Source organism: Coregonus lavaretus (genome assembly GCF_964263955.1).
Source record: "Coregonus lavaretus genome assembly, chromosome: 8".
NCBI classification, from domain to species: domain Eukaryota; kingdom Metazoa; phylum Chordata; class Actinopteri; order Salmoniformes; family Salmonidae; genus Coregonus; species Coregonus lavaretus.
Window position 1 is genome coordinate 35,046,099 of NC_139995.1, and position 11,128 is coordinate 35,057,226.

Genomic DNA, 11,128 nt, shown 5'->3' on the forward strand with positions numbered 1-11,128 from the left:
TCTACCAGAAGACGGTTAGGCCTATCATTAGCATCTCTATATTGTTTGAAACCTGGACGTTTTACTTCATATTATGAGGCACATATTACCTTGTTTCAAAGTAGCCTATAGCCAAAATCCCACCATAGACACGTGGAGGCAATACTTTTTTATAAAGATTTACTCATATGCGTTCTCCTGCCAAAGGCATTATCCTAATCATATTATCAACCCATGATTGGCAGCGTCCGATAAGTATTTGGGCGTATGAGATTTGACTTCACAAGAGTTACAGGGTGTGTTGATGAGTTGTGGTGTCCTCTCCTCCCAGGCCTGGGGTAGGGCCAGGGCCAGATAGGGTTAAATTGTGGAATAGGGGGGTGGGTTTTAATTAGGCTAGGGTTAGATGGTAAGGTATTCGTTTTTCCCCAGTTTGTGGATCAAAGTATAATGGATTTATACCCCAGTCTAGATGGTGGCGATTATGCAACTGAAAAAAGTGGGAAAACTGACCTATAACTGTGTTGGAGGGGGCGGATCACTTGGTTGTTGATTCCTATCATTCATACAGCAGTGCTGTTGTCGCTCTAGCTTGGCACGAGCTCTCGCATGAAGTAGCTCGATTTTTATCAAAGCTACGGCTGAACCATAAAAACATGTCGAAGGAGGTAACGTTAGCTACGTTTGTATTTATTGGATACTATTCCGTGTTAGCTAGCTAGTTAATTAACTTGATAGGTTGTAGCGTTTGTCATGTGTTATTTGTATGCGGCGCAGTGTTAGTTACCTAACTAGCTACCTAAACATGACAGTAGGCCATTTAGCTAGACTTCTGGCTAACTAACATTAGCTAGCGTAAAGCTCTTTGTCTGAATTGTTATATAGCGAATCATCAATATTTTAACAACTTATTATGAAGATACACTTTAGTAAAATCATTACCCCATTTGTTCACAATTGCAACTACATTTTTATGGGGCATGCATCAAATAAGGTGTACAGTTGCCATTAGCTAGCCTAAACTAGTAGTACTAACGTTAGTCGAGGGCGCGCAGTGACGCTAGCAAGAATGGCTGGCTAACGTTAGCGCTCTCTGCGAGATAACTTAGGCTTTTGTCGCTGACTTTAAATGCGCTAACTAAGGTAATTGCGTTACATTTTATGAAAACATTGCATTGTTTGTTAGCTAGTTTGTAGTACTGCTAGCTAACTATATAGTTGACCGCCCAGGCTCCCCATGTTTTCAAGCAGCCGCAGGCTTGGTTAGTAACGTTACAGTATACCATTTCTGGCCGTTGTAGTAACATATAGCTATAATGAAGATATGTTATCTATAATCATTACCTGTGAATGGAGACATGTCCTGCCGTGGGTAGTAGCTAATTATACCCATTTGCTTCTAAAACATTTTGTTTCCCTCCTATTATTCACTTCAGTCTCCCCGCGAGCCGGAGCAGCTCCGCAAGCTCTTCATTGGTGGGCTGAGTTTCGAGACCACCGAGGAGAGTTTGCGGAACCATTTTGAACGATGGGGATCCCTCACAGATTGTGTGGTGAGTATGAATTTTTCATAATATTAGGGTCTGGCTTTTCTAATTGTATCAGCAAATTAACAGTGCCATTTTTTCCCTCAGGTCATGAAAGATCCAGTCACAAAGAGATCTAGGGGCTTTGGCTTTGTCACATACAGCTCAGTGGATGAAGTTGATGCATCAATGGAGGCTCGTCCTCACAAGGTTGACGGCCGACAAGTAGAGCCCAAGAGAGCCGTGTCCAGAGAGGTAAGCTATGTCTGATGTGACACTACAAAACATAGAAACCTTTTTCACATATGTTGGGGTGGTGCTGGTGATTAATATGAAGTTGAACAATGGTGAAATGTCCTTTTTGAGGATCTTCTGATTGTCTTTGAAGTGATTGAATGTAATGTGTGTTGGACAGGAATCCTCTAGGCCAGGTGCTCACACGACGGTGAAGAAGATCTTTGTGGGTGGAATCAAGGAGGACACAGAGGAGCACCACCTTAGAGACTACTTTGATAAATTTGGCAAGATTGAAGTCATCGACATCATGACTGATAGAACCAGTGGGAAGAAGAGGGGATTTGCCTTTGTTACATTTGATGATCACGATTCAGTCGATAGGATTGTCAGTAAGTTCTCAAGTCAATACCATTGGTACAGAAAAGCTGCTGTTGTGTATTTGGATGTTTCATTTTTTTCAGTTCTCAAGTAATTTACTGATATGTTTTGAACAATTTCCTTTCTCCCCTTGCAGTCCAGAAGTATCAAACAGTGAATGGTCACAACTGTGAAGTGAGGAAGGCTCTGTCAAAGGAAGACATGAACCGGTCAGGTATGAATTGGAGAAGTTCCAGAGCAAAGCTCTTTTGCCAACTCCTTGCTTCCCAGCAACAACTGAAGGTTTAGACATGTGACTTTGAGAAAGTGACTGACCTGTTTGATGTTTGTCTTTCAGGGCCAAGAGGTGGAAACTTTGGTGGATATGGAGGTATGTAATGATGGGGGGGGGGGGGGGGATCGATACAGTTATGTATTGCGAAATTATTTTGGATGGTATTATAGTGATACTTTGTTTCCCAAGTATCGATTTGTAAAAAAAATAGTGTTTGTATTTATTTATTTTGATAGGTAGCATTAGCTGACGCTAGTTGGCTGTACCTGTGCCAAAACTCCAGTATTTTTAAAAAATCCTATAGCTTGTCCATCTTTTTAAAAAGTGAGCCAACTTATTTCCATGACTGATCAAAACTCATTTTCTCATGCTGTCTTGTCTCTGCAGCAGACACATACTGAGCAATATGTTTGGAACATCAAATTGCAATAAAATCGCAGTATCGAATCGCAATACATATAAAATCCTAATACGTATCGGCCCCTAAGTATCGTGATAATATAGTATCGTGAGGTCCCTGGCAATTCCCAGCCCTAGAGATATGCGCACTCGAGGGCTTTTATTACCATTTTAACCATATTCAGCCTCGTTAATTAATGTACTAGTTGGTTGCCCTGGTGCAATGCAGGTGGCTTCAAGTTAGTCTGACACCAGTAAAGATCAAACGTTTTTTTCCCCCAGGTGGTTTTGGTGGAGGGAGAGGAGGTGGAGGATATGGTGATAACGATGGATACAATAACTATGGAGGCAATGGTGACTTCCTCTGCCCTGTTTTTCAAAATATTCGAAAGGAGAATGTGGGGAACGCTGTCGGGGGAGGGTTTGGTGGTTTGTCCAAAAGCTTAACTTGTTATACTTTTTTCCTTAGGTGGCGGCTATGGTGGAGGCCACGGCAGGTATGGTGGCGGCAACTGGGGCTATGGCGGAGGAGGCAGCTATGGCAACCAGGGTGGTGGCTATGGAGGAGGAGGATACAACAATGGTGGTGGTGGAAACTACGGAGGTGGTAGGTCAATCAAGCAAGGGTGCGCTGCACATAGTTTTGAATCTGGGTAATTGTATGTAATGGATAGCTTGGAATTGTAAAACGCCTTTATCTGTGTCCTCTTGCAGGTAACTACGGCGCTAGCGGTGGCGGCAGCAGTGCAATTGGTGGTAGCGCTGGAGACTACAATGACATTGGCAATTACAGCAGCCAGTCGTCCTCCAGCTATGGCCCAATGAAAGGAGGTAGCAGCTATGGCGGTGGTGGAGGAAACTACGGAGGTGGTATGTAAATCAAGCAAGGGTGCACTGCACATATAAAAAGGGCCAACACTTAGTTTTGAATCTGGGTAGCTGTATGTAATGGATAGCTTGGATTGCAAAACGCCTTTATCTGTGTCCTCTTGCAGGTAATTACGGCGCTAGCGGTGGCGGCAGCAGTGCAGGTGGTGGTAGCGCTGGAGACTACAATGACATTGGCAATTACAACAGCCAGTCGTCCTCCAGCTATGGCCCAATGAAAGGAGGTAGCAGCTATGGCGGTGGTGGAGGAAACTACGGAGGTGGTATGTCAATCAAGCAAGGGTGCACTGTACATATAAAAAGGGCCAACACTTAGTTTTGAATCTGGGTAGCTGTATGTAATGGATAGCTTGGATTGCAAAACGCCTTTATCTGTGTCCTCTTGCAGGTAATTACGGCGCTAGCGGTGGCGGCAGCAGTGCAGGTGGTGGTAGCGCTGGAGACTACAATGACATTGGCAATTACAACAGCCAGTCGTCCTCCTGCTACGGCCCAATGAAAGGAGGTGGCAGCAATGGCAGTGACGGGGGCAGGAGCAGCGGCCCATATGGTGGTGGTGGTAAGTCCCATGTTGTTACACTTCCTTGAAGTTAAAATAACTAAACCTAAGTCCTTGGTGTTTTAAGGGAGCAATATAGAGGCTTTTCTCTAGTAGCTAGTCCCTTGAGTTGAGCATTTACGTGAGGTCTGGCCCATTCTCCAGGTGGTTATGGAGGAGGCTCCAGTGGTGGATATGGAGGGGACTCCGGAGGCCGACGGTTCTGAGGTAAGCACTATACTGCAAACATTGCATTCCACCTCTAGATTGGACTGTTAAATGTAGTCTTGGAGATCATACATTAGAGGAATTAAAAAATATTGCCATTTCCACTATGTGGCTTCCTTGACAGGTACAGCCTAGTACAAGATGCAGCATAGTTTTTAGAAAACAAAGCAGCACCTTCACATGTGGCCATTAAGCCTAGGCTCGAGGGCGATCATCATATACCGTGATACATGAACATTTGATTTGATACATGTGCTGAAATTGATTATTGGAGTTCTGTATGGGGGATCCAGCAGCAAACCTTTATTTTCACAGAATCTACAATCTACAGTGCATTCAGAAAGTATTCATACCCCTTGACTTATTCCACATTCTGTTGTTACAGCCTGAATTCAAAATTGATGAAATATATATTTTTCACCCATATATACACAATACCCCACAATGACAAAATGAAAGCATGCTTTTAGAAATGTTTGCAAATTTATTGAAAAATGAAATACAAAAATATCTAATTTACATAAGTATTCACACCCCTGAGAATCACATTTGGCAGTGATTACAGCTGTGAGTCTTTTGGGTAAGTCTCTAAGAGATTTGTACACCTGGATTGTACAATATTTGCTCAATATTCGTAAAAACATTATTCAAGCTCTGTCTAATTGGTTGTTGATCATTGCTATACACGGGCGGCAAGGCAGTTAACCCCCAACAACAACTGCTTCCCCGGGTGCCGATGACCTCGATTAAAGCAGCCCCCCACACCTCTCTGATTCAGAGGGGTTGGGTTAAATGCAGAAGACACATTTCGGTTGAATGCATTGTTGTGCAACTGATGAGGTATACCCTTTCCCTACAACCATTTTTCAAGTCTTGCCATAAATTTTCAAACAGATTTAAGTCAAAACTGTAACTCGGCCACTCAGGAACATTCACTGTCTTTTTTCTTGGTAAGCAACTCCAGTGTAGATTTGGCCTTGTTTTAGTTTGTCCTGCTGAAAAAATGCATTAATCTCCCAGTGTCTGGTGGAAAGCAGACTGAACCAGGTTTTCCACTTAAGATTTTGCCTGTGCTTAGCTCCATTCTGTTTCTTTTCATCCTGGAACTCCCCAGTCCTTAACGATTACAAGCATGTCCATTATGTCATGCAGCCACCACTATGCTTGAAAATATGGAGAGTGGTACTCAGTATTGTATCTGCCCCAAACATAACACTTTGTATTCAGGACAAAAGTGAATTGCTTTGTCACATTTTTTGCAGTATTACTTTAGTGCCTTGTTGCAAACAGGATGCATGTTTTGGATTATTTACAGTGGGGAAAAAAAAGTATTTGGTCACCTACAAACAAGCAAGATTTCTGGCTCTCACAGACCTGTAACTTCTTCTTTAAGAGGCTCCTCTGTCCTCCACTCGTTACCTGTATTAATGGCACCTGTTTGAACTTGTTATCAGTATAAAAGACACCTGTCCACAACCTCAAACAGTCACACTCCAAACTCCACTATGGCCAAGACCAAAGAGCTGTCAAAGGACACCAGAAACAAAATTGTAGACCTGCACCAGGCTGGGAAGACTGAATCTGCAATAGGTAAGCAGCTTGGTTTGAAGAAATCAACTGTGGGAGCAATTATTAGGAAATGGAAGACATACAAGACCACTGATAATCTCCCTCGATCTGGGGCTCCACGCAAGATCTCACCCCGTGGGGTCAAAATGATCACAAGAACGGTGAGCAAAAATCCCAGAACCACACGGGGGGACCTAGTGAATGACCTGCAGAGAGCTGGGACCAAAGTAGCAAAGCCTACCATCAGTAACACACTACGCCGCCAGGGACTCAAATCCTGCAGTGCCAGATGTGTCCCCCTGCTTAAGCCAGTACATGTCCAGGCCCGTCTGAAGTTTGCTAGAGTGCATTTGGATGATCGAGAAGAGTATTGGGAGAATGTCATATGGTCAGATGAAACCAAAATATAACTTTTTGGTAGAAACTCAACTCGTTGTGTTTGGAGGACAAAGAATGCTGAGTTGCATCCAAAGAACACCATACCTACTGTGAAGCATGGGGGTGGAAACATTATGCTTTGGGGCTGTTTTTCTGCAAAGGGACCAGGACGACTGATCCGTGTAAAGGAAAGAATGAATGGGGCCATGCATCGTGAGATTTTGAGTGAAAACCTCCTTCCATCAGCAAGGGCATTGAAGATGAAACGTGGCTGGGTCTTTCAGCATGACAATGATCCCAAACACACCGCCCGGGCAACGAAGGAGTGGCTTCGTAAGAAGCATTTCAAGGTCCTGGAGTGGCCTAGCCAGTCTCCAGATCTCAACCCCATAGAAAATCTTTGGAGGGAGTTGAAAGTCTGTGTTGCCCAGCGACAGCCCCAAAACATCACTGCTCTAGAGGAGATCTGCATGGAGGATTGGGCCAAAATACCAGCAACAGTGTGTGAAAACCTTGTGAAGACTTACAGAAAACATTTGACCTGTGTCATTGCCAACAAAGGGTATATAACAAAGTATTGAGAAACTTTTGTTATTGACCAAATACTTATTTTCCTCCATAATTTGCAAATAAATTCATAAAAAATCCTACAATGTGATTTTCTGGAGAGAAAAAAATCTCATTTTGTCTGTCATAGTTGACGTGTACCTAATGATGAAAATTACAGGCCTCTCATCTTTTTAAGTGGGAGAACTTGCACAATTGGTGGCTGACTAAATACTTTTTTCCATTTACGTCACATTTACGTCATTTAGCAGACGCTCTTATCCAGAGCGACTTACAAATAGGTGCATTCACCTTATAGCCAGTGGGATCACCACTTTACAATGTTATTTTTTTTCTATTTATTTTTATTTATTAAAAAAAAATGTTTTTCCTACTTTTTATTTTATTTTTATATATATATATATATATATTATTTATTTTTTGGGGGGGGGTTGGGGTTTGGGTTGGGGTAAGGGGGGGGGGGGGGGTAGAAGGATTACTTTATCCTATCCCAGGTATTCCTTAAAGAGGTGGGGTTTCAAATGTCTCTGGAAGGTGGTGAGTGAGTCCGCTGTCCTGGCGTCGTGAGGGAGCTTGTTCCACCATTGGGGTGCCAGAGCAGCGAACAGTTTTGACTGGGCTGAGCGGGAACTATGCTTCCGCAGAGGAAGGGGAGCCAGCAGGCCAGAGGTGGATGAACGCAATGCCCTCGTTTGGATGTAGGGACTGATCAGAGCCTGAAGGTACAGAGGTGCCGATCCCCTCACAGCTCCGTAGGCAAGCACCATGGTCTTGTAGCAGATGCGAGCTTCAACTGGAAGCCAGTGGAGTGTGCAGAGGAGCGGGGTGACGTGAGAGAACTTGGCAAGGTTGAACACCAGACGGGCTGCGGCATTCTGGATGAGTTGTAGGGGTTTAATGGCACAGGCAGGGAGCCCAGCCAACAGCGAGTTGCAGTAATCCAGACGGGAGATGACAAGTGCCTGGATTAGGACCTGTGCCGCTTCCTGTGTAAGGCAGGGTCGTACTCTCCGAATGTTGTAGAGCATGAACCTACAGGATCGGGTCACCGCCTTGATGTTAGCGGAGAACGACAGGGTGTTGTCCAGGGTCACACCAAGGCTCTTCGCACTCTGGGAAGAGGACACAACGGAGTTGTCAACCGTGATGGCGAAAATTACAGGCCTCTGTATAGGCTTCCTTCTTTTCACTCTGTCAATTAGGTTAGTATTGTGGAGTAACTACAATGTTGTTAATCCATCTTCAGTTTTCTATCACAGCCATTCAACTCTGTAACTGTTTTAAAGTCACCATTGGCGTCATGGTGAAATTCCTGAGCGGTTGGTGTCCTTCCTCTCCGGCTACTGAGTTAGGAGGGACACCTGTATCTTTGTAGTGGCTAGGTGTATTGATACACCATCCAAAGTGTAATAACTTCACCATGCTCAAAGGGGTATTCGATGTCAGCTTTTTTATTTTTACCCATCTACCAATAGGTGGCCTTTGCAAGGTATTGGAAAACCTCCCTGGTCTTTGTGGTTGAATCTGTGTTTGAAATTCACTGCTCGACCGAGGGATGTAACAGATGTGTGGGGTACAGAGATGAGGTAGTCATTCAAAAATCATGTTAAACACTATTATTGCACACTGAGTGAGTCCATGCAACTTATTATATGACTTGTTAAGAACATATTTACTCCTGAACTTATTTAGGCTTGACATAAAAAAGGGGTTGAATTCTTATTGACTCAAGACATTTCAGCTTTGAATATTTTTCATTAGTTTGTAAAAAAATATATATATATTTCCACTTTGACATTGGAGTATTGTGTGTAGGCCAGTGACCAAAAAATCTAAATGTAATCCATTTTAAATTCAGGCCTTAACACAACAACATTTTGAAAAAGTCAAGGGGTGTGAATACTTACTGAAGGCACTGTATTGAGCCCCTTGGCATATGGATTGGACTGAGTTCGAAACATCCCCCCCCAACTACACACACAATCTGCCCTCCTTGCCTTTGCTATGCAGTGTAATGGGCTTGAATTAAAGGCTTGCTCCTGGCTTTTCTCCTCTTGACCCCTCTCAAATGTAGCTGATAATGACGAAAGAAGAAAGGTGCAAAATTTAACAATGTTGTTCCGTATTATCCAACAGGCTACATTACTTAGGAGAGGCGAGCCAGAGATGTGACAGGGAAAGGAAGCAGCAGGTTTACCCCCTAGATCTGCTCAGCCAAGCACAGTTGTGGCAGGTTTACATCTGCCACATGAAGAGAAATGTACAGTAGACAAGGAAAAATCATGTGGGAAGGGGAGGAGGGGAATGGGTGGGTCAAACCGTTCTTGTCAAATGCTTCCCGGCAGGATTATATGATTTTGTTATTTTTGTTTATGTGAAGTGTAAAGCATTCCACTGAGGTTTTATGTAGGCATTTTGATTTCCCCCGCAACGATAGGGTGTTTCTTAAAGATTTAACTGCCACCAAATCAAGAGAAATCAACCGCTTTTCAGTTTTTACGTTGTATATTTTGGTTGATGGGTTCCTGTTGATTGTCTTACATGATGAGTAGTCCTCAACAGATGAGTAGATGGTATGAAGTGTTTTTGGAGAATCCTCAATGATCAGATGCTATGTTCCATATTCAGTATCAAAGCAGGTGTCATCGGGTCCGCCGGGTCGGTTTCTCCCCATAAGATTAGCATTGTTGCTAATGGACAAAATAAACGTTTTCTTAAAGGCTTTTCTGTTGGCTCATGGCTTCACAATCAATTGGAGTCTAGTTTACACACACAACTTGAGAATAGCCATTAATTTGGAGGAGCCAGCTGAGAGGCTAGCCAAGGAGGAACCAGCTGAGGGAGAGAAGTAGCAAGATCCCCACGAGGAGCCAGTGAAGCAGGGGACAGCAGCAGTCTTTGAGTACAGATGGTTGCTCTTGTAAGACTAGCGAGAGGCAGCTCGAGAAAGGAAGGGGTATTTTATATACCATGCTGGTAGGTAAAAATAGATTTTTGATCAACTCTTGTATGTGTAACTCTCACCTTTTTTGAATATGTTAGCAGTCCACATCTCAACAAATTAACTAACATGGGCTGCATAGGCATTTTATTTCAGCAAAAGTATTTAATCTTAGAATAAGAGGGCTTATAGCAGTGTTTTTGGATGCCCAATCAACTGAATGATGCAAACCTTGACCGCTACTCTTGTACTGTTGCATTTGTGACAACATAAGTGGCCCAATGTCCTCAACATTAATCACTAGGTCTGGTGTTTGTAGTGCATGAAAATTTAGAATAAAGTCACTCATTGCATTAATAATGTTTGTAAATCCTTTCTCTTTCTTCATTTTCAGGGCTGTAAGATATCTGCACCAGTGCACCTCATCTCTACACCTGTACTGGAATGACAGGTGGTTGAAGGACCAATCTTGACACCATGGGTATGCAGGATATATATATATATTTTTACATGTAGCCACCTCTGCTTGATGTGTTGGCCACACATCAGATTATTTAAAGTGTGTTTTCCCAAACTAATTTTTTAATTGCTTTAACCTTTTGTCTTTCAGTGTCATTTTAAATGGACAGAAGGGACACTACAGGAATGCTGCTGGACAGTTGTTTTTAAACTTTTGTACTAACTTGCAATAAATGTGGATTTTTTTTAAGCGTATGACTTTATTGTATAAGCTTTGCTATTGAGATCAGGTATGTTTCTAAAAAACAAGTATTGTTTGTATGTGGTGTAGAGGCAGTTCATTCTGTATAGTCAACTGTAGTACGTGGTGAGAAGAGACATCATTTTACTTGATTGAGAGTGTTATTAGACATTTTTATCACCTTCAATTTACTGGTCAAATTCCTGTGTAGGGGGTTTAACGGAAGTGGAGTAATGAGGTGTAGAGTAGCCGTAGCATTTTCAGACAAAGGAGGCATAATGTTGGGAAGAAATGCAAGCTAAGTGGGAAAGCATGCTGGAAAACTGCCCTTTTCGTCCTCATGCTAGCTAACAGCAGCCATTATGGAATGGCACGTCGTGTAGAACAACGAAGCTGATTAGCTGACACTGCGATTCCAAAAGGGCTGCGGTGGCTACTGCTAGCTAGCATGAGGATGAAAAGTGCGGTTTTCTGGGAAAACAAGCAGTATTTCAATCTTCTCGATGGAGCAGTGTGGTTAAAGTAC

The 11,128-nt window shown here is 43.0% G+C and overlaps 1 protein-coding gene across 5 annotated transcripts; it reads left to right on the plus strand.

Moving 5' to 3' along the window:
* The first annotated feature begins 346 nt into the window (after positions 1 to 346).
* LOC311133299 (uncharacterized protein) lies at positions 347 to 10,789 on the plus strand. Of its 5 annotated transcripts, XM_084166795.1 has the most exons (15): positions 347 to 647; positions 1,416 to 1,532; positions 1,614 to 1,760; positions 1,921 to 2,131; positions 2,257 to 2,334; positions 2,458 to 2,490; positions 3,076 to 3,147; positions 3,263 to 3,400; positions 3,508 to 3,663; positions 3,789 to 3,944; positions 4,070 to 4,240; positions 4,385 to 4,447; positions 9,098 to 9,937; positions 10,297 to 10,383; positions 10,513 to 10,789. In XM_084166795.1, the coding sequence occupies exons 1-12, from the start codon at positions 636 to 638 to the stop codon at positions 4,444 to 4,446; spliced, it is 1,353 nt and encodes a 450-aa protein (XP_084022921.1). In that variant the 5' UTR covers positions 347 to 635; the 3' UTR covers position 4,447; positions 9,098 to 9,937; positions 10,297 to 10,383; positions 10,513 to 10,789. The 5 variants fall into 5 exon arrangements, with proteins under 5 accessions (XP_084022921.1, XP_084022920.1, XP_084022922.1 ...); XM_084166794.1 differs by having other exon boundaries at positions 9,098 to 10,383; XM_084166796.1 differs by lacking the exon at positions 9,098 to 9,937 and having other exon boundaries at positions 438 to 647.
* The last annotated feature ends 339 nt before the right edge of the window (positions 10,790 to 11,128 follow it).

Coding starts and splice junctions, on each gene's coding strand:
- LOC311133299 (XM_084166794.1), top strand. Junction 1,761..1,920: donor AGAGAGCCGTGTCCAGAGAG/GTAAGCTATGTC, acceptor TGTGTTGGACAG/GAATCCTCTAGGCCAGGTGC. Junction 3,148..3,262: donor CAATAACTATGGAGGCAATG/GTGACTTCCTCT, acceptor TTTTTTCCTTAG/GTGGCGGCTATGGTGGAGGC.